Raw genomic sequence first — 21,979 nt, 5'->3', positions numbered from 1 at the left:
GCCCTGCCAGGCAGGGGGGTTGGAACTACATGATCCTTGAGGTCCCTTCCAACCCAGGTCATTCTGGGATTCTGTGGGTACCCAAGCAAGGAGATACACAGGCACAGGCTGAAGGAATACCTCTTGCCAGGTACCTTTTCCACGGAAGATGACTGTCAGAGCGTATAAACAACAGGGACTGGGTAAATTTAGAATGCAAGTTCGTTTCTCAATTTAGACACGGCCCAAATTAAGTAATGTTCAAATAATAGAAAAAGGTACTGAATGTATTAAGGGAGAATAAACTCACTTAGAAGCAAGAGACTTTCTTCCCCCAAAGCTGACTGTGCATAAATACCCGCAGAAGCCCAGAATGAGCTTTCTCAGTCCCATTACTGACTTCAAAGAGCTTACTGTGAGAAAACCTTCTACACACCACTCACCTTACATTCCGAATACCCTGTTTAACTAAATTCATTAGGTCTCATCTTCACAGGGGAGAAAAAAGCCCATTAACCATGCGTCAATAACCACTTGAGAAATGGCATCTTACCCTCTTCTTTATGCTGGAACTTGAATGGCTCAGCCGATGAGACTTTTTTTATTATAAAGTAAAAGCAAAGGCAAAGCCCTGAGACAAATCCTATTCTTAACGGGAGATCGCATTCAGAAAACCACAAAGCCTAATGCAAGGTGAGAGACTCCCCTTTTCACACAGCAGCAAGTTCAGATGCTCCTGTGAGGTTTCATAACAGCCAAGAAACGGTTATTCATCACCATTACCCCCATTTCCTACCCTAACATTAAATTAAAAAAGAAGAAAAAGAACAAAACCCAACATTAACTAACACTCGCTATCCATCCATCTGTGTGCCAGGCTTCCTTTACAAAGTGCAAAGTCCCCAACCCTGAAACATACATGGAACAGGTGGATAACCAAGAAATATATTTAACTCGCGCTGCAACAGAAGCTGGGCATCTCTTTTTCAAAGGTTAAAGTAATTATTTATGTCCCAAACGCTTTATGGAGTTGGTTCTTAATCTGCGGGTCATCCTGATTTTTCTCACCTTAAAACTTTCATATTCAGTTCAAATAGAACACATTGCTAACGGGGTGCGGGGGGAGGGAGGAATGGGGGGGAGGAAGGGGATGAAACCTGAGGTTGCCCATCTTCCCCAATAAACCCACCATAAAAGGCTTAACTACCTCATCCAAAACCCAAGTGCAGCCTGTCACTTATTTCAAATGAATGAATCCTAACAGCTCCAGAAGCAAAGCTAACAGTGTACTCTATGGGCCTCCTCCAGTGCAGCTAGTTTGTTTCTGGACATCTGAATGAGCACCACAAACGAGCAAATGTTGGAAGCAGAGAGAGGTCTAATGAGTGCCATCAAGGCGCAATGCGAACCATTCCCAACAATGCTCATTAAGGAGCACTGTCCCATTACACTTGTGCCATCAGCCAAATTGTAGAGTTCTAACGTTACTTTTTTTGCTGCAAAGCGTTTCCCCGTTCTCCAAGTTGCTGTACGAGCAAGAGGCACAAATAATTACACAGAAAATGAGTAAAAGCTGCAGGACAGAAATGACACAAACTGCACCAACCCAAGCTGAAGAGAACTGCCACCTCATGTTGTGCAGACAGCCCAAGAGCAGAACAATACTTCAACAGAACCATGCCTTCCAAATTCAATTCACCCACTTGCCATATCTACACATGATTAAGCATAGTGTTATCAAATACGTTCTTATAAAATACCGAAAGCCATCAGGTATCCTGAACACATCAAGATCACAGGTTTGAAACGTGATTACTGCATCCATGAAAGGAACACAGAATCACACAGAATCACAGAATGACCCGGGTTGGAAGGGACCTCAAGGATCATGTAGTTCCAAACCCCTGCCTGGCAGGGCCACCAAACATACACATTTACTACATCAGGTTGCCCAGGGCCCCGTCCAACCTGGTCTTGAACACCTCCAAGGACGGGGCATCCACAATCTCCCTGGGCAGCCTGTTCCAGGGCCTAACCACTCTCCTAGTGAAGAACTTCCCCCTAACATCCAACCTAAATCTTCCCTCTTTCAACTTAAAACCATTTCCCTGTGTCCTGTTCTGTATGGCATCCCACCATACAGAAATAAGTTCCAAGATCCTAAATGCTACCTGCATAAATATGAAAACTCACTAAGCCCTCTTGATCGTTACCTATAAGGACAGAACAGCTACCAATAACACTGACCTGGTATTTCCAGCACCCTATCTGTTAATCACTGCAGCTTCACCACACTACAAGTTCTGATGCACAGCCACCGCACTTGTTGTCAAATCCCACTTACAAAATGGAAATGTTTGCCTTGCAGCTCAGATCAAGAGCTACCTGATTTTTTTTCAGAACAAGACACTTCAGGGCACTTCTGCTGCCTTTGCCATCTATTAATTACCACACCTGATGAAGCTTCCTGTACTCAAGCAGAAGTCATAAGTGCTGCTGCAGCAGTACAGAGTAGAAACAATAAATAACCTGGGAAGCATTATGAAGAATTCAGGGCCACCATTTTAAATGGTAAGTCAATACAATACATGACATTAAAGAAAAAAATGACAAGCTCTCTCACTCCAACCAAGGCATCATAATTACATGCTAAATATTTTCTGAAGGGTCTATCGACATTAAAAAATAAAAGATATGGGAAAACCACTGGGGTTCTTTCAGGTTTAAAGTCCTCAATCACCGCCCTAAGTCAAAACAGCCCAAGGAGGAAAGAGAACTCCTAGCACAGCATCACCTGTCTGTCACTCTAAGGGAGAGGGCCACATGCCAGAGCTGTGTGGCATCCACATTCTTCACTAGGAGAGTGGTTAGGCCCTGGAACAGGCTGCCCAGGGAGGTTGTGGATGCCCCATCCTTGGAGGTATTCAAGACCAGGTTGGACGGGGCCCTGGGCAACCTGATCTAGTAAAGGTGTATGTTTGGTGGCCCTGCCAGGCAGGGGGGTTGGAACTACATGATCCTTGCGGTCCCTTCCAACCCGGGTCATTCTGTGACTCTGTGTGATCCAGCAGGCAGCCAAGAAACCCCCTTACAAGTGGGCAGGCCTCCTTAGGGTCAGGTCCTGCAAAACGCATCAGCAGGTTAAGGAATAGACACATCACATCAACACGTTGCAAGTCCAGGTCCCATTTTATCAACACAAGTTTCCTCTCCCTCTGAAAGGGCAGGGATGATGCAGTTTGGCAGAAGTTTTATCTCTATGCTGACCTATTTTCCTTGCCATGAGCTCTGGGACCTCAGCTGTGCATTAACAGAGATGTCTCAGCAGAGATTCCTCGCTTCTCCTAATGCAAAGTGCCAACAGCAGCAAAGTTAGCTGGACCCCGACCTACCCTGCAGCCTGGTGAGATGAGAAACCAGAGGAACGTTACTAAGAGCCAACACTTCCAGAAATTATAAATATCAGGAAGATACTATAAAAAACAAGTAACGTTTTTCAGCAGTGTAAAAAAAAAATAAAAAAGTCAGTCTCTATACAGAGACGATTAAAAATCCTAAGTTATTCGCACATATATCCCTGAGAAACAAAGATTAAGACCTACACGTTCTTAAGAATGCCGAGATAAGGGCAGCAGTGGCATTTACAAACTACCATGCAGGCTGATCGCGATTACTGCAGGAAAACACCGGGCTGCAACACAGAACGCTGTCAAACCCGCACCAATCAGGCAGAAGAACTCGCTTCCAAGATGTATTTTCTCCCGAGCGCTCCGCTTTCCCCCCATCCGCAGCGACAGATAAAGTTGCCCACGAGGTCTCCGGGCCGATCGTCGCAGCGGCCATCAGGAGGAGACGGGCCGTGCCTTTATCAGCTCAGCAGGCGCACGGCCCGGCAGGCAGCGAGGAGCAGCGGAGCACAGCAGAGCACAGCGGAGCACAGCACAGCGATCCCCATACACCCCTCTGCCCACCCCGCATGGCGCTCCCCCGCCCCCCCAGTAGCCCGGAGCTCCTCTGGGGAGCAGGGGGGGGCAAACTTTGGGGCCCAGGCTGCGCAGACACGGGGGTTCCGAGCCCCCACGGGACGGCAGCGGGGCGGCAGCACGTAGGGACGGGGGATCCCTCGGCGCCGCCCGGAGCTCCCCGGTCCCTCCCCCGCCCCGCCGGGGGCCGAGCCGCGCCGGCGGCCCCTCCCCTCCGCCCCCCGCCGCGCGGGGCCTGCCCCTCACCGGTCATTGAGCTGATCCTCGGTGCCCGGCAGCGGGTGCACCACGAAGTGGATCGAGGTCATGGTCGGCGCCGCCGCCGCCGCCCCCCCCGGCGGCGGGAGGGAGGGAGGCGGGCGGGCGGGGGCCGGGCACACAATGGGGGCGGGGGGGAGGGGGGCGCTCGGCCTCCTGCCCTCCCCCGGGGTCGCTCGAGGCCGTCGGCGGAGCGCTGGGCTCGCTGGGAGACGCGCAGGACTCGAAGGAGGGGCCGGCCGAGCTACGGCGCCGCCGGAAAGAGGCTGGTCCCACACCGCGCTCACACACGCGCCGCCATCTTAACTTCCAGCGGGCCCTTCTCCCTCCCTCCGTGCGCCGAGCCGGGCGGGGCGGGGCCGCGCCGCGTCGCCACGCTGCAAGGCTCGCGCCGATTGGCGGGCGCGCTGCCGGGCGGGGCCGTTCCACTAAAACCGCCGCCGATAGGTGCGAGCCTCGCGCCGTGCGCGGTGACGTCATGCGCGAGGGACGTAGTAGATCACGTGAGGGGGGGCGATGAAAGGCCCGGCCCGCGCCTCAGGGAGCCCCGCTCCGCCCCTCCCCCTGCGTCCCCCATCCCTCCCCCATCCCTCCGCAGCCGCCTGGTGCGCAGGACGCGGGTGAATCCACGGCCGGGTCCGGGGTCTCCTGCTCTATTTCCCCGTACGTCCGCTCTCGGGTGTCTGTGGTGCTGGAAGGATACGTGTAAGTTGTGTGCCCCGGTGGCGCAGTGGTAGCAATGCCGCGTTGCAACACCTGAGGCCCTGGGTTCGAATCCCCCTGTGGCGCAAGTGGTAGAAGTGCCGCTCTGCTACACAGAGGCTCGAATCCCGGGGGTTGGACTCGATGATCTCTAAGGTCCCTTCCAACCCGCACCAGACTGTGGTCCCTGCATCCTTGGGGATGTTTCTACTATATTTAGTAGAACTTGGGAAGATACAGTTAATTTATGTTTGCTCCCAGGATTAAAACCTAGTTTCCGAAGCACTGACATTTCCAAATAACACGACTTGTTCAATGGAGTTCTATGAAGGGCTGGATATAAGGGTGAGATTTCAATTACTTTCAATTAGTCTATTCCTTCCGCCCTTCACAAACAAGTTTTAAAAGTTAATGGGGTATGGAAACCTATTAGATAAAGGACAGGAAAACAGCTGGAAAGACCCAAATGAAGCATATGTCTGTTGGGCCTCAGCAGTCTGCTGCTGGCATTTCTAAGCAGTCGTTTTCTGTGGCTTTCTTTACATTATGACAACCTCAGCTTTAGCCGTTGCCTGTGGCTTTGCCAACACAAACACTCAGCATAGGGAAGAAAAAATTGATTTCACTGGAACTCGTGCTCAGAGCCAGAATAAACTTCAGTAATGCAAACCTCAGCTTTATTGTTCGCTCCAAGAGTTTATACCTTGTCTCAAGTGGCAGGTAATCTTAAGTGTAGATGAGGGGACATCGATCCTAATGTTTAGCTGACATTTGTTATTCTGATGTGAATGTGTAACACGATGGAAGGTTCAGCATGCTGTCAGAAGCACCCCATGACAAGGATGAAATCCCCCCTGTGGCGCAAGTGGTAGAAGTGCCGCTCTGCTACACAGGAGGCTCGAGTCCCAGGGGTTGGACTCGATGATCTCTAAGGTCCCTTCCAACCCGCACAAGACTGTGATACTGTGACTACATTTTACCAGCTGACCTCTGGAGTACTTCCCACTATCCACTGATGTGATTCTTACATAAGAAATACATCAGTGATGCTGTTTGTTGGACCTTAGAATCTTCTGAAATGAATCTACATAGAGTGGATTTATGATCACAGAGCTGCTCGTTCAGTCACGTTTGTTAAGGACTTCAAAATAAATGACTTTTCCTAAGACCTTTAGAATGCCCAAGTCTGTTGGGTGACAACATCAAAAAGTTTGTACTTACGAAGTCATGAAAAAACTCAAGAACACAGCCACGTTTTCTTGCTTTACAAAGCATGTAGATAAGACAGGACTTACGTCTTGGCCTAAGAAATTCAGTTCCTTTTGTTGCACGTCTCTTCTGCACACAAATGCTGCCATTTTCAGGCCTGATGATACCAAAGAAGCTTCCTTGTGAAGGTGCACCAACACCCAACCAGCAGAACAAGTTTCTTGCTGGTATTTTTGTCTCATTTGAATTTTTGTCAGCTTGGAAACGTCATATAAATTAACTCCTGTGGACTTATTGTGGTCATGTCTGAAACTGAATTGTGATAATTGTCAGCATCTGAAGTTCTTAGAATCAGAGAAGCGTGTGGTGTGGAAGGACTTCTGGAGGCCACCTTGAGAAGCTCCCTGCTGAAGGCACGTCCATCTGAAGTGGGTGGTTTGGGAACTTTCCACCTGTGAAGAACATGCAACATGACAGGGTTATTCCCTACAGCTTGCTCACCTCATTCCACAGCTGCAGGTGTGGTGTTTCCTACAGCTTTCTGTTGCAAGTTTGTTAGTCCTGAAGGGAGAGGACTCGATAGAAGTGGGAGGATTGGGGTGGAAGGGCTGCAAAGGACTTTGTTCTGTAAACAGTGGAAGCAGATGGTGGCAGGTGTGCCATCGGCAGCGGTACCCATGGCTGATGTGGCACCCTGATGTAGGGGAAGAGGCCCTGAACAAAAGCAAAAGCCTCAGGCATCCATGGAAGACCCTACTGTGCGTTTTCCAGGCTGTTTACTTCAGACGTCAACAAAGATGACATCAGGCTGGCAGCTTCACATTATATTTTGCTGTGGAAGAAATGAGGCCAGCATTCTTGGAAATGTCAACAAGAATGCTCTGTATAAAACTTCAGCTTCCAGATTATTCCCAAGGCTGAATAGAAGTTTCTAGAGTGATCAGCAAAGTGCACTACAAAGAAGGAAATCTTGTTCCCAGCACCTTGTGCTACAAACCCAAGCAAAGAAAGTCCCTCTGTACTTCTGTCTAGGTACAGAGTAGGAGTATTTTGTTTGGGGTGGGAATATGAAGCTTTTAAATCACAGTGGTGTGTTTTGCAATACTTAAACTTGTTGTTTGAGGCCACAAAAAATAAGGTGGCTTAGTATGGCTCAGAGTTGATGAAAACTTGTTTCCCATAATTTTTTTCTTACAGTGGGTCTGGTAGAGTACATGCCATGGCTCTCTGCTCTCTGCATTCTCCAGTAACCAAAGAACATTGAAATCTGCTGCAGCCTTTCCCTTTGTGAAGCTTGCAGAGACCTCTGAGACCAGCCTTATGCCAAAACTTGGCTGAAAGAGGCTCAGATGTTCAGAAATTAATGTGATGAGCCAGACACATCAGCACAGTCTGCTCATGTAGTGCTTACTACCGCACACAGACTATAATGCATCCATTTGAAAGCAAGTGATAATGCAGATACCCAATCTCCCCTTTCTTGTCTCATCTGCTTGGCATTTCCTCCCCCAGTTCTGCAGTGAAGGACTCCTGGATTAGAAATCAGAATCCTGCACCCATTGTTTCTTTCTATTGTGTGCTGAGAGTTACTTTCTCCCAGTTAGGGACTGTGTCCAGAATTGAGGTGAGGTCTCTACCAGTACTCAGTACAATTTGTAGATCCACCAGTATCTGGCAGACTGCACTTTTCTTCACTGCCCCTGAGCCTTCACTTGGTATTGCTCCTCACCCTTATTAATGGCCCCTGACCTGTATCTCCCTCTGCCAGCTCCCACAAGGACACGTCTAAATACCTTTTCCTTCTGAGCAGGTAGCCAGGATGTCCTCTTGTCCAGGCCCAGCCACGAAGTTCAAGTGATGGCTTCCATATATGATAAACTGACCCATCCACCAACCAGCATGACTGAGCATAAGAGGAGCTCACCAGGCTTCCTGGGCTTTTTGCAGGAGCTGAACTCTCCCATAACAGTGGCTGCAGACAGCAGCATTTTGAGTCTTGGGAGGCAGTGTGTAGAGAGCACACAGACACGGTATGTGTGGCGGGTATATTTCTGTGGCTGTATGTCACCTGGGCAGATGCTTCTATGCAGGCAATGGAAAAGTGGAGTTTAGCTAATTGGCATCAAACTGGATCCCTCTAAGCTTCCATTGGGTTGGGTTCATTACGTTCGCCTTAGCCATATTTACCTTCAGAAATGGCACCCTTGAAAAAGAATCACCTTGATTCATGTACTATCTTCAGAAATTATTGCAGTGTCGGTTTGTTACTGGCAGTGGAGACCTTGCAGTGCAAAATCAAGTGATGTATTCCATGGGCACCAGTGGAGCCAGGATTTAACTTTCTGTGTGCTAATCTATTTTCTGGCTTCTGGGTCTCTGTCATCAAACAATTAGCCACTGGCAGCTAATTGTAATACAGAAAGAAAAAGGAGGTGATTCTCACATTTGTTTTTGATTCCACTTTAAAAATAATTGAAATTCCAGAGTTCCAAGAGGAGCCAACAATAGAGACCAAACACCCACCCTACATGCGTGTTGGGGTGCTCATACTGAGCAGTCTGGCTGTGCCACCCGCACCAAAGACCTGCCAGTTTCTCCAGAGCTTTAGTTGCTTTTCTTAAGTATGGGTTTCTGTCCAGTCTCACCCCAAAGGAGGCCAGGCTGAATGCTCAGACCAATTGAAATGGCAGCAGAGGAGTGAGCTGAAGGCCAGCTTCAAATGGAGACTCCTGATGTAAGCGATAACACAGGCACACAGAGAGGAAGCTGAGCTGCTTGTGGAACAGCTCCCAAGCAGCCTCCATTTACAGCTGGCATTTTAAGCAAACCAGAGCCTGTGTCATTTGAGAAGTGATAAACAGTGGCTGTTCGGGAGAAATCTAGCCTCTGTAGAGTGAGAGTACACAGAGGCTGCAAATTTGCATGCCCTTCTGAAATAACACTTCCATATTTGTCAGCCAGAGGCTTTGGCTGAGGGCATACAGGTATGGTTTTGAACATAGCACTCCAACAGTGAAAAGCTCATTTCTCTGACCCCTCCATTCTCTTTAAATGATGGGCTTTGCTTTCAGGAAATATCTCTCTATTCTGCTAGCAATCTTGTGTTTTCTTTCCCCTTAAATCACCAAGCACATTTACACAGAACAGGAAGGCTGGCTTTTGAATGTTCCTCTATCCCAGTAGCATATTCCCAAGCTGAGAACATAATTGCACCAGGTCATCTCAACCAGTTGTGCAAGTGATTAAACGTCAGAAAAATATATGTTGATTCCTGTGAAGAGAGACAGCTCTAACTGATGGGAGTCCCATGAAATGAAGCTTTAGGATTTCTGTAGTAATGATGCTGAAGGGAAAGTAAAAAAAGCAGTGGGGGCTCCAAGCAGAAAGAGAGATGGTACAGAGAAACCTACGCTGAGAACTGCTTTTGCAGCTACTGAAACGAATGGAGTAAAACAAACCTGAATAAATACTCTGAGAAGCTTCTTTTTTTTTCCCTTTGCAGTGGGGAGGGACACTGTTAAGTGGTGGATGAACGTTTTATTGTGGGTAACAGCAATTACAACACCTGTCTGTGGTTCTCACCTGAGCACGTGTTGGGCGTAGACGGGTGCATAGTTAACAGGAAAAGACAGGAAGATTTGCAAATACAGGACTATCTGCTACTACCTGAATATACAGGTGGTTTCACCTGCAATCAGTGTTGCCTCATGCTGTAAACTGAGATGAACTGGGGTGTTTATAGTTGTACCAGGCTTTAATTTGGGCTGAAATTCTTCACACTGTGTAATGCCTTTAGCTAGATTTTGGCTGAGGTTTCAGTTGAAAGGGTTGGCTACTGCAAAAGGTGATGATAGACAAAGGTGTTCCCAGATCATCTCTGAAACGTTTTATCAAAAATTGCAATGCCACTGAAGTCTGAAGGAGGGCATTCAGAAAGGAGGGCATCGCACGGAAGGTCGGAGTTCACCTGAATTTGGGTTATGAGCACCAGACAAAAGGAGTGCTGAGCTAAACGTGCTGTGCGGAAGCTTGTTAGCGTTTGACAGATCTATTCACTCAGGATTACTTACATTCTCTTGTCCTTTTCCCCATGCAGCCTGCACGTGCTGCCCAAACCAAGCTGGATCTGCCTCCAGCTCTCCCAGGAGCTGCTTGGTGTGCCTGCAGGGAGGGGGCTGAGGCTTTCCTGTCCCCGGGTGCTCCTCCAGGCAAAGCACCAGAGGAAGAGGAGTGGCACAAAAGAGGTGAGAAAGATAAACTGAGAATGTTTTTCTGGTGTTGCCTGGCTTCTAGGGCTGAAAATGCATTTGTTTGGGTACAGTAGGCACTGAGGTGGGATCAGCTGTGCCATTCCAGACAGGCTGAAAGTTAAATGTGTATTGGACCATTTGGATTTCCTAGGCTTTCAGTTAACATGCTGAAATGCCAGGTAAGGTTAATAGTCTCCCCTCTCCTACACAGAAGTGTGTTGCTGCAAGGAGAAGTTTCCGTGTTTTACTGTCTCCTAAAATAAGGGAGCAAGGAGCTTCGAGGCACACAGCTCAGCCAGCAGCAAGCACTTCGTAACTGCCCCCCAAGCTAGGGGTGGGAGTCACAAGAGACTGTATTTAGGTGTCTGATCTCCCTTAGAGCCAGCACACACTCTGCCTCTGCTGTCAGCAGAGCCAGTGTCAACTGCACTCCTAGGGAGCTGTGTCCTTCCCTGGGGTCTCCAGGGCACTGCGGAACACCTCAGTGTGAGCACAAGAACTGGCTGCGGGCAGCCAAGATGGCACCGGGGAAGAACGCTCAAGGCTCTGCACTAGTAAAGAAACAACAGCTCCCTGTAAAAATTGGTTTTGCAAGCCCGGTTGAACTTCAGACAAACACACTGAGCTGAACCTTCTTATTATGTGAAACGTTAATATCTACCACTTATTTCTGAAGCCGTGTTTTAGATTTTATTTCCGAGACAAAAGAGTCATTTTAAATTATGCAAATGAGCTGCCAAATGCAAGGCATTATGCAGATTTCTGGAGGCATGCGGCAGGGAGTTAACTCTTTGTGCTACAGCTCACTGCCAACCACCTGAACAATAGTACTGCACTAGCACACGTCAGACCTCACAGCAATAATTACAATTGCCCTGCAACAAGACTTGTGACACGAGGCTAACCGTTGTGCACACGATGATTAACTATTGGTTTTACATTGACACAGAAGGTAAAATTGCTGCAGTGCTCGCCTTGAATTCCTGCCCAGCACAGACTGTATCCAAAGTCAGCCTGGAGAAGCGTCATGACTGTTGGCCATCGTTTAATACAAGTTGTTTGCAGAGTATTTGAAGTGGCTGTCATGGGAGAAATATTAAATTGCCTTTTCATGTGTCAGCAACTCTGAAAACAACTGGCAGTATCAAGAAGTCATCCCAGCTCTCTGGATTGGCAACACAAGATAAAAGAGTAACCATGACTTTCTGGAAAGGAGAGCTGCATGTTGTGGTGGTTCATAAGTTCAGTAACTCATCATCCCTCCCAGATATAGAGGAAGTGAAAATGACTCTCAGCCAGTAACAGATGGGTTTTGATGGAAATCCAGGTCCTGATCTGCTTTGGAATCTTGCCCCGGTCTCTGCAACTGATAGCAGCAGCTGACATAGCTGCACTGGTGCAAACATTGGTCTTAAGCAAGAAATACAATGGTTTAGAGCACTGAAGCATGACAAATGCCAGGATTTGGCAAATTCCCAATGCACACAAGGGTGTATGCACAGCTAATCTCTGGTGAGGATGCCTGATGCAGAGGTAAGCCGGTGTAAGAGGCCATGCTTTTTACATTACTGTCTCAAAGTTTGCTGAAATGGACAAGTTCAGGCAAGTCCTGGCCAAGGTTCCAGGACTCCCTTTATCTGAGACACACAGGAACCAAGGTTCAAGAAATCCCTTTGTTCAAGAGATGGACAAGTCCGGGAGCTACAAAAGGGAGATAAGATGCTGATTAATGGCCCTTAAGTGGTCTTTTTGTGTGGGCCTACTTCAAGGATGATGGCCATCTCCGAGGAATTCACATGACTCTGACCCGAGCCTTCCAGAAATGTCACGAAGGCTGGGAAGAAGTAGGATAAAAAGAGCACGTACAAACCCCGAATTTAGGTTTTCTGATACCAGATGCCTCACTACGGAAACAAGGAGGTTTTCTGTCATCAGATGCCTCACTACGTGAGCGCCTGCATGCTGAAGATGCCTGCGTGCTGAAGAACCTTTTAGTTTTCTAGGTATCTGACCTCAGATTCCTCCACCGTTGTCCTACTGCTGCCTACTGTCTCTTCCGGGATCGCTGCTCGAGACTCTGCTCCGTGAGACCTCGCTGCCCGAGACTCTGCTTCTTGAGACCACGGTACTCTGACCATCTTCTCTGCGCCGCACCGATCTGCTGCTTGCGGCCTGCTACTCCGCTGCTGCTCTCCCCTACGCTTATTTTGCCCCGGACCAACGTTAACAACGTGCTATGGGTCGCTGCTGCATCCAGGAGGTGACTATTCCCCGCTTTAACGTAATTCTTGCTCTTTTCTACCTTTTTCTATCGCCTACTTTCCCTTCCCCATCACCCTAATTTTGATATTTCGTCGCTCTCCCTTCCCCATCCCCTCAGTTGTCTATTATTTCCAATAAACTGGTCAGATCAACATTTGAATGCTCTTCTTCTTAATCTCACGCCGCGCATAACATATCAAAAGAACCTTTGCCTCACTCCTAAATTGGAGCAAAACAGCCGGTCATAGCAGCAGCCCAGCCTGTTTTCATACCGGGTGGCTTTGAAAGGACAGCTTCCAAGCCCAGCCATGCTCAGGTGGGACAGCGAGCTCCACAAGCACATGTGTGTTCAGCGTCAGGCAGCCGCAGTTCCCATGGAGGGCTGCATGCAGGAGTACTTGATCTCACTTTTCCTGTGGCACAGCAGTTGTTCACAGCTGAGGGAGATCTCCCAGAAGAGCACAGGGCTAATGAATACACAACAGCACTTGCCATTCATCTTCCAGCTGCTAAATGATGCAGGGATATTTTCCCCTTTTGTTATCTTTGAAGAAGCATGCATTTTTTCAGTGAATGACTTCAGTAACAAACAGTGTCTCAGAGCTCCTCAAGGAGACTGGGGCAGTTTGGGTTCCTCTCAATTTACATGCCCTCATGTCCAAACTCAGCCTTGGTGTGCTCGCCAAACTGCTCTCTCACTTCCTTTTTAGCTCAGGGTGTTGGAGCAAACTGTTAGAGCTGGCACAGCATCCTGGATAAACACTCCAATGTCTTCAAACCTGGGCGCTATCAGTGCATTGACAGACTTACTTAAGTAAAACCTACTGACAGTTTTAAACTGATTACACTTGTGTGCACAGAAAGGCTAGCAAGGGTTAGCTGCTTAGCTTCTCACATATTTGGAAAGAGCTGCCCAAAGCACAGAATCAACATCTGTTATTTCAGACAGGCAAAAGGAATAAATGCAGAGATGGGAGGAGATATTGATCCTATGTCTTCTTCTTTAACAAGCAAACAAAACTGGAGTTTTTCGATTTCAATTTGAGCAATAGGACTGGTTAGTGAAAAAAAAGCATGAAACCCACCACCTCTAATAAATAGTTTGGGGGTTTGTTAGTTTCGGAGGGAGCAGCTGAAAAGGATATAAATCAGACAGTACCGCTGCTACTGTGCTTGCCCTACCAGCTGAAAAGAACTGAACTTGTTTAAATAGCCAGAAGTGCTGTTTTATGAAAGCCCACATCTCAAAACAAATTTGAGCACAAAGACCATGAAAGGAAGTTGCTAGGAAACCTCTACAATGCATTTATGAAGTCTGCAGTGCAGGCACCTGTAGGAGAATTGTAACCACCTGCCAACCTGCGTCTTTCCCAAAAAATAGTGTGCAAAACTGCGGTCCGCATTCATTTCCTTAAATGAAAACCTCAGGAAATGCCTCACAGTCCATGTTAAATCCGTGCAGCTTCAAGGGGCTGTAAACCATTCCAGAAGCCATCACTGATGACCAAACATGAAGGTCCTGCGCACATTGCTGCGGAAGCCCGGACCCCTGTGCTCAGGAAGCTTTGCTGGCTCATGTCTGCAGTCATCTTGTTTCGGTTCTTAGGAAAGATCCTTGTTTCCTGGTAAATTATGCTGTAACTTTGCCAGTACTGAGATTCAAATGAGGTAGCTTTCTGTCAGGACAGCCCTTTGGAGAAAAGCCCACGGAGCCCCATCTCTGTGGCACTTGGCCTCAGGATGTTTTTTGCCAGCAAATGTTTCATGTGAGCTTGTTGCTACCTCTGACATGGCTTTTTCCTGCACAAGGATGCTCCAGAAAGCCAAGGAGAATGAACTGAAAATGTTAAGGCTGCGGGTCCACTGAGTCAAATGGCTGTTGTTGCCCAAATTTCTACAAAGTAGCCATAATTATGATATCTTATTTGTCTTAACTCTGGATTACTTTCCTGTGGCTACATATTAGCATCATGGTCATTCAAGCCTGTTTTTTCAAGGCAATTGATATCTGAAAGATGGGGAAACAATCAAGAACATATTTTTCATTCATCATTAATAATCCGTCAGTACGACTCGTGACTGGGATAAGACACGTCTGTAGCTCAGGTATTGCTAGGATTGCTCATCCGTGCACTTCCTCAACAGACTTCCAAAGATATGAGACGTGAGGCACGGTGAGAGAATCATAAATGCTGAGAGCACCATAAGCAAAACAGGATGAAGTCACAGTGAACTTCCCATGTGTGGGACTCTTGTGATGCTGCAGCCCTGGCAAATCCCCTCCTGCCAGCATCCATCCTTTCTATATCACCACAGCCTGCCCAGCACATTCCCCAGTCCTCCATTTATTGAGATGACCTGATAGAGTTAAAAGCTCTTAGCATACAAAAGCTGAGCCTTGGGATCTGCGCTCCTTCAAAGAATGCAATACATTAAGAGAAATCAGGAATGTGTGCTAGGCCTGAGGATGCTGCTTTGAAGAAAGATTCCCTTCAAAACACAGAGATTCACTTCACAGCAAGGGAGGCACCCTGGAGGAGATGTGCTGATATGCAGGATGTGAAGTGCAGCTGTTAAAGGATTCTGCATTCTGCTCTGTGTAGTCCCTCGACACATAAAAATAAAAGATCCAAAGCTTCAGTTTAACTTAAAAAAAAAGAAGAAGAAGAAGAAGAAGCTGTTAGGAAATCCTTTTTTACACAACATATAATTAACACATAGAATCAGCCTTGGATATTACTGACAGGTTTAGACTAGCTTTGTACTCAATGGTCTAGCAGTGCTTGTTTGCTGTGTGACTGTGTTGCTGGGTAGGAAGGGTTCGAAGATGTTCTGTAGTGGCAGAAACCCAGCTGTTAGTTCTAAAAAGTATATATATTTTTCTTACAATGTATCTTCTGGAACATCAACATTTCGCAAGATCTGCAGAAATATCTGGAGCTTTCCTAGTTCATGGCAGGTTTTCTGCTTGTCAAAAAAGGTTACATACTTGCACACAGAGCTTCTCCAATGGTGTCCGCTAGAGGAATACTACATCCAGAAACTCTCAGCTCCCATACTTTGTGATGCAGAAAGCAGAATTCATTTCACCTGTTTTGCAGTGTAAGTGCCCACCCCTGAGCTGCCTCTCAGCACCTTCCTTGCAGCCAGCTGGGAGAAACAGGGACCTGACTGGCTTAGCTGCACAAGAATTAATCATGCCCTGGGATCACCAGTCTTTCTTCATTGCCTCAAAGGAAATGCAGATGGGAATGGATGTGTGTTCTATAGAGGTTTGATGGGGGCTTTGTGGGCCTGGTCAAGGTGATGGTTGGCTGCAGGTGGGAGCCATCTGTCCCTGCCCAGCTGGCTGTGGTGCCCCTTTGAGAGGCACAGCTGCCCTACAGCAAAGTTGTGCGCCTGGTGTGAATCACCTCTGCAGCCACCTGGGAACATGCCACCACACACCTGCCAGCTCCCCTCATTCACCTGGTGCTGAGCAGCACCCAGGCAAGTTCTGCTTCCAAGGCAGAGCTGCTGAGAAGCCAGGAGAACAGGAAAGGCAGGTTAAAATGCAGATGTTGCAGAAGAAAGAAGTGACTGATGTAGCAGCAAGAGCTGCTCACATAGCCCAGCGACGCCCATCCAGCTCACATCAGGATGCAAGCCAGCAGCACGGTCCTCCTTGGAGAGACCCTTCCCCTGAGCATCCAGCACAGACAGCAGCCACCAGAGGCAGGATGCCAGAGCATCCCCAAACCCTGTTCATTGCCACAGCATTAACATGCATAGGCAGCATTACCTCTTCCCTCAGAATACACCGCGGTACTGACACCAGCGGGTTATCTGGGAGATCAGTGCTGCCTCAATTCGCTGTGATCACTGTGGTTCATCAGGGTGCAAGCTTTATTTTAAACTCCTCCATATAATGAGAGGTTGCACTCTGGCCCTGCCTCATGAGCCAGTAGTGTTCCCAGGTGGCCAAGGCCAATGGCATCCTGGCTTGTATCAGTAGTGCAACCAGCAGGAGCAGGGGGGTAATTATTCCCCTGTACTGAGCCGTGGTGAGGCTGCACCTTGAGTACTGTGTTCAGTTCTGGGCCCCTCACTACAAGATTGACATCAAGGCCCTGAAACGTGTCCAGAGAAGGGCAATGAAGCTGTTGAGAGGTCTGGAGCACAAGTCTTATAGGGAACAATTGAGGGAACTGGGATTGTTCAGTCTGGAGTTGGAGGCTCAGGGGAGACTTGTTGATCTCTACAATTGCCTGAAAGGAGGTTGTGGAGAGGTGGGGATTGGCCTCTTCTCCCAGGTAACTAGCAGTAGTATGAGAGGTAATGGCTTTTAGTTGCACCAGGGGAGATTCATCTTTGATATTAGGAAACATTTATTCTCAGAAAGAATGTTGAGATATTGACACAGGCTGCCCGGGGATGTGGTGGATACCGTCCCTGGAGGTGTTCAAGAAACTTACAGATGTGGCACCAAGGGACACGAGTTAGTGGGTGTGGTGGGGATGGGTCACAGTTTGGACTAAGTGATCTTAGTGGTCTTTTCCAACCTTCCTGATTGTATGATTCTGTGATTCTGTGTCCCAGCAGTGCTGCTGCCAAAGGCAGAAGGGAATAATTAAAACTGTACGCAGTGTCAGATAGAGGGATTCAGAATTCCTTGAAAGTGGAGTTGATCAGAGCAGTGGTTTTATCTGGTCTTTGATCTGTCCCACAGATAAAGCCCTCTGGATGTGACTGCAGAGGGCTCGTGCTGTGAGCTGGGATTTTTATACTCACAGGTGTCTGGAAGTGTTTGTCAGCCTGATTTGTGCCTTTTTTCCAGCCTGATGTATAATACAATTAAATTATAGTTCTCGTGTTACAGAAGAGACTTCACAGGTTTCTTGGGAGAAGATACTGAGCTCTTCTTTTTGTCTCTCAAAGAATTTTTCTAATTTCTATTCTTAAGCCAGTTAATTTGATAATTACCCACAGAGGAAGAAAATCCATTCATACAAGTCTTGGATAACGACACTTCATGGAGACGTCTTGTGCTCTTTGTCCTCTGCATCTAACTGCAGTTCAGTAACGTGTTTGCCTGTAGTACCACTGCTGACGCTCCAGCCTGTTTCTCTAAGTTCCACAGCATTTAGAACCTTCCCTTGTACCTTTGGATCTGGCTGCTTTTGGGGATGATTCAGTTTTTGTTTATGCAGGTGTTCCCAAAATTAGAAGCCAGCAAAAGAAATATATATATATATGATGAAATAAAAATCCATAAATTGAGGAACCTCTTCTTTCATGGTGCTGAATCTCTCAGAGCCCAGCCTGTGCCCAGCGGTATTTCCACAGCCATCAACCAGCTGTTCCTTCAGCTCACTGCTGCTGCTAGCACTACAGAAACAAGCTGATAAGGGCTCCTCAGCTTAACCACAGTGTTATTTACAGCCGCTTTCAGGATACCATGGGTAAAATCTCTGTGGCCCTGGGACAGACTCGGTGGGGAAGGTAAGGCTGATACAGCTTCCAGTTCACCACTAGCACGGATGTCCCTGTCATGAGATAGGACATGTACTGCTGCACTACTCACCCTTTGTCACTGCCATCACTACACCTTGCTGCAACAGTCCTTACTTCCCGTGGGCAGGCAAGAGCTGCTCACTCTTCTCAGATCGGGGAAGAAAATTTGAGTGAATGAAGGCAAAATTAGGGTGTCTGTTTATTTCTTTATGTTGCTAGAGCCCATGCCTCTTCCATTCATAGTGAGAGAAGCTGTCACAGGAATGACATGAAATAGATGCTGAGATGTGGCCACCAGCAAAAGACGTCTTTGGTAGTCCGGAGTGCTCGGTCAGTGTTGGTGAATGACATAAGGTTATTTCATAACTCAGTTCTCATTGGAACTGGTTGTTTGGTTTCAGTCCTTAATGGAACAAATGAGATTGGAAATGTTTCACATAATCACAGCTATTACTGAGATTTAACAGAATTATTAAGCACCTTCAATGTTTTTCAACTTCATCTGAGTCACATAAAATATCAAAACACTGGCATCTAAGCAAAGGGTTCAATAATCTTGTTTTAGTATTTATACTGAATTGCAATTGGAGTGAAAGGAGGTTTGAAATAATCAAATTTCCCCAGAAAATACAAGTTCTGAGACTGCCACGACCTCAAGCCTCCTTGTGTGAGCCTGGAGGAGCACAGTAATGCTGCTGGCAGGCACATCTCTGCCTGCAGTGATTGAGGGCAGCCAGCCCAGCCAGCCTGCTGCAAAGGGAATACCTATGCACATCCCATCAGATGCTCCTGGTCCTCTTCCAGAAAACCCTGATTGAAATGCAAAGGACTTCCCCAGCATTCAAGTAACCTTGGCATTTCTCTAACAAGTGGCTTGGCCTTACCTTCATCATGCAGAGAGAAAAACAAAAGGTGGCTATGCAAGTATGTACTCTTTTCCATTGAAGTAATCACGGGCATTGTAGAAATAAGGGTTCTTTCTTATATGACATTAGCACATTAATTTCTACACCAGCAGCAATCTATTTCATTTCTTGAGGGGTGTCCTGAGTAGAAGCGGATGTCAGAGTGGATATCGGACTATTAACTAGCAACATAAAATGCATTTTTATAGAGAATAATGTCTTCTTTATTTACACGCAAGCAGAAAAGATGCCTACATAGGAAGAATGAGGTCCAGCAAATGTACTTTGTACTAAACCCATTGGAGGTCACTGGCTCTTGGCACCTGTTACCAGTCCTGAGCTCATGCCTTGCAGGGTGAGCTGTGCGCTGCTGCATAGCACCCACACATCTCTTCTGGTTACCTGAGAGCTGGAAAGGACAGGCAATGCTTGTCTTCGTTTGTTCCGCACTTTAAATTGCTTCTGGGTTCCAGGCTTGCTGTTTTCTGAGCTATTTGAACCAAATGAGAGCAGCTGGAATACTGAAATGTTGGCTGAAAACAAAACTGGAAACAAGGGGATTTTCAGAGCAGCTTTAGGGTCTGAAAACTACTGCTGTCCTTCTGTTTGCACTACAGAAATGTTGGCAGCCTGGGTACGATTCTGTTTGAGGCAGAGGGATGGCATTTCAATGTAAGCAGCAGGCTGTTGTCTTTAAGCAGTACAGCGCCTTTCAGATGCTGCCTCTGGGAAGGACAGGATGTCTGGAGGGAGAGCGGGGAGGGAGAGCGGGGAGCCTTTCTGTAGCATCGTCCCTAGGTCCCCGTGATGTGTCAGCGGGAAGCTGTTGCTGTGAGTGTATATTCCAAATGGCCCACACTGCACTACAGAGACTCATAGAATCATTAAGGTTGGAAAAGAACTCTAAGATCATCTAAGTCCAACCAAGCTGAGCTGTCCCAGAGGCTACCACAGTGAACCAGCAGAACTGGAGCTAATATGGGGATACTGAGACATTTGGGGTTAGAAGAGGCTCTAAGGGCAAGCTTAGTGAATGAGTGCAGATGCCATGACGAGATGGGCACACTGCTGGCTTCTCTCCAAGGCACAAGGCAGCAGGGTGTTCCAGTCATGATCTCATGAAGAAATGAGATAATGCATCTTTAGCACAGATGCTGGATTCTGCAGTGACCTGAAATCTTCTGGAGAGAGACTTGTCACTCCTTTAATTGTGTTCAAATATGCAAGTGTAGACTGAAAATACCATTAGCAAGGCAGCAATTAATTAACTGCTTTGCTATAAGTAGGAAAGGTAACACTCATTTTCTTCTGTCTGGTGTCTAGACCTCATCAGGAGGAAGAATTGGGTTATGGAAGGGTGCCCCTGCTCTCAGATCCTCGCTGCTAAGTCCCTGTGGGAGCACAGAAGTGAAAGAGAGACCAAGATGTCACAGGAAGTGTTGTTTAAAGGGAAGGAACCCTAGGACAGCACTGAAAAAGTCAGGGAAAGGAAGCCCTTCTAACCCTGACCGAAGCTCTTTTAACATTGGCTGAGCAGCAGAGTGAGAAATCACTATAAAATATTCAACAAATCATTTAAATTTGAATGGAGGGAACTCAATTGCTCCATTATGAATTTCAAGTGGAGAAAGAATTCCTTGAAGAAAAGCAGAAGAAAAAAAAACAGTTCTTGATCTAACAAGAATATTTTTTCTCATGAAGATTAAAGAGTGTTAAATACGTTGGTAAAACCAAGAGGATACCAAGGGATTCTCCTGTTTCCGTAAGCAGTGTATTGGGAATCCAGAAATAAACATCCCCGGGACATCATTCTGTGCAGGAAGTTGTCGTCCCTCGAAAGAGGAGCGGATTGAGCCTGAGAGCTGCCTGCCTGGGTCTGCTCCAAGGCTTTCAGCACCGCTTGGCTGGGCACAGAGGTGCACAGTTACACGGCTAATTACTTCCATTGCATATGGAAATCAGGAGAGGGGAAAATGATCATTATTATCCATTTGAGCATATGGTTACCTGCTTTCGTTGCGTGGCTGCAGTGCCCTGTTTGTGCTTTCACTCTCAGTTAAACTACATTGCGCTTTCCACATGAGGGTTATTACAGACCAGGCTTAAAGAGAGAGCCCTAAAGCACACTTAATAACGTGGCCAGAGTTTTAAGAGGTTCTGGTTGATATTTGCAAATCGGTATGTCAGACACGCTGTCAGAAGCTGGTACATCTAAAAATATGTTGACCAAACACCATTTGAATTGATAAGTACTTGCTGTACTTGATCTGTTCTTGCTCAAAGGAAGCCGAGAGATGCTTTGAAAGATGGGGTTAATTTAGGCATTGTGTTTGGAAGAGCAGTGAAGGCAGTTTGTTGCTTGGTTGGTTTGAGTTTGTTTGGGTTGGCTGGCTTTTTTACTGCAATTTTCAAGTCATTTTGAATATCTTAAAATGTCTATGGGCTGTCCTGACGAACTGGGCTCTGAGGGGTCTCCAGCTCCTCACTGAGGACAGGGAGAGGCCGAACGGGCCACAGCATTCTGAAAGGCACCTTTGACTTTCCCTCAACTCTCCTTTTAAATTTTAAGAGCAAAGTTCTCATCTTCATGGGTGTCAGGAAGATTCTGAAAGGCAGGGACCATAAAAGGCTCTGAAACAAAGATACAAAGAACCTAAATGGTGTTTGGCTTAGTCGAGTTGGAATGCTATTGCCTTTATTATCACAGTGGGAGTGAGTCCAAGACCACCCGTGAGACTGACAAGGGCCAGATCAGAAGCGGATGCTGTGGGAGATGCGCTCCTTCCTCCTCCCACCCCACTTCCTCCCCATGCCAGGCCAGACATGGCTGCTCAGCTGCCTTGGTGTGCAGCAAACTTGAAGCAGGAGGATATGTTATTCTGGTTTATTCTGGTGGTAAGAACAAATGATCTCAAAATAGCCTTTGCAAGTTGAACTT

At 47.2% G+C, this 21,979-nt stretch overlaps 1 protein-coding gene across 14 annotated transcripts in view; it reads right to left on the bottom strand.

Annotated features, from left to right (window-relative positions):
* The window catches only part of UBR5 (ubiquitin protein ligase E3 component n-recognin 5), a 61,599-nt gene extending 57,041 nt beyond the window's left edge, over window positions 1-4,558 (bottom strand). For 11 of the 14 annotated variants that reach the window (XM_015856009.1, XM_015856008.1, XM_015856010.1 and 8 more), the window contains exon 1: window positions 3,701-3,837. In XM_015856009.1, coding sequence (XP_015711495.1) covers window positions 3,701-3,822 — 122 coding nt within the window. In that variant the 5' untranslated portion in view covers window positions 3,823-3,837. Of the gene's footprint in view, window positions 1-3,700; window positions 3,838-4,208 lie in introns of those variants that run through there. The other 3 variants (XM_015856021.2, XM_015856022.2, XM_015856017.2) reach the window with 2 other exon arrangements.
* Between the last annotated feature and the right edge of the window lie 17,421 nt (window positions 4,559-21,979).

Source organism: Coturnix japonica, chromosome 2, assembly GCF_001577835.2.
Source record: "Coturnix japonica isolate 7356 chromosome 2, Coturnix japonica 2.1, whole genome shotgun sequence".
Lineage (NCBI taxonomy): Eukaryota > Metazoa > Chordata > Aves > Galliformes > Phasianidae > Coturnix > Coturnix japonica.
Note: the sequence above shows the minus strand (reverse complement) of the source record. Positions and strands in the feature narration are given on the sequence as shown.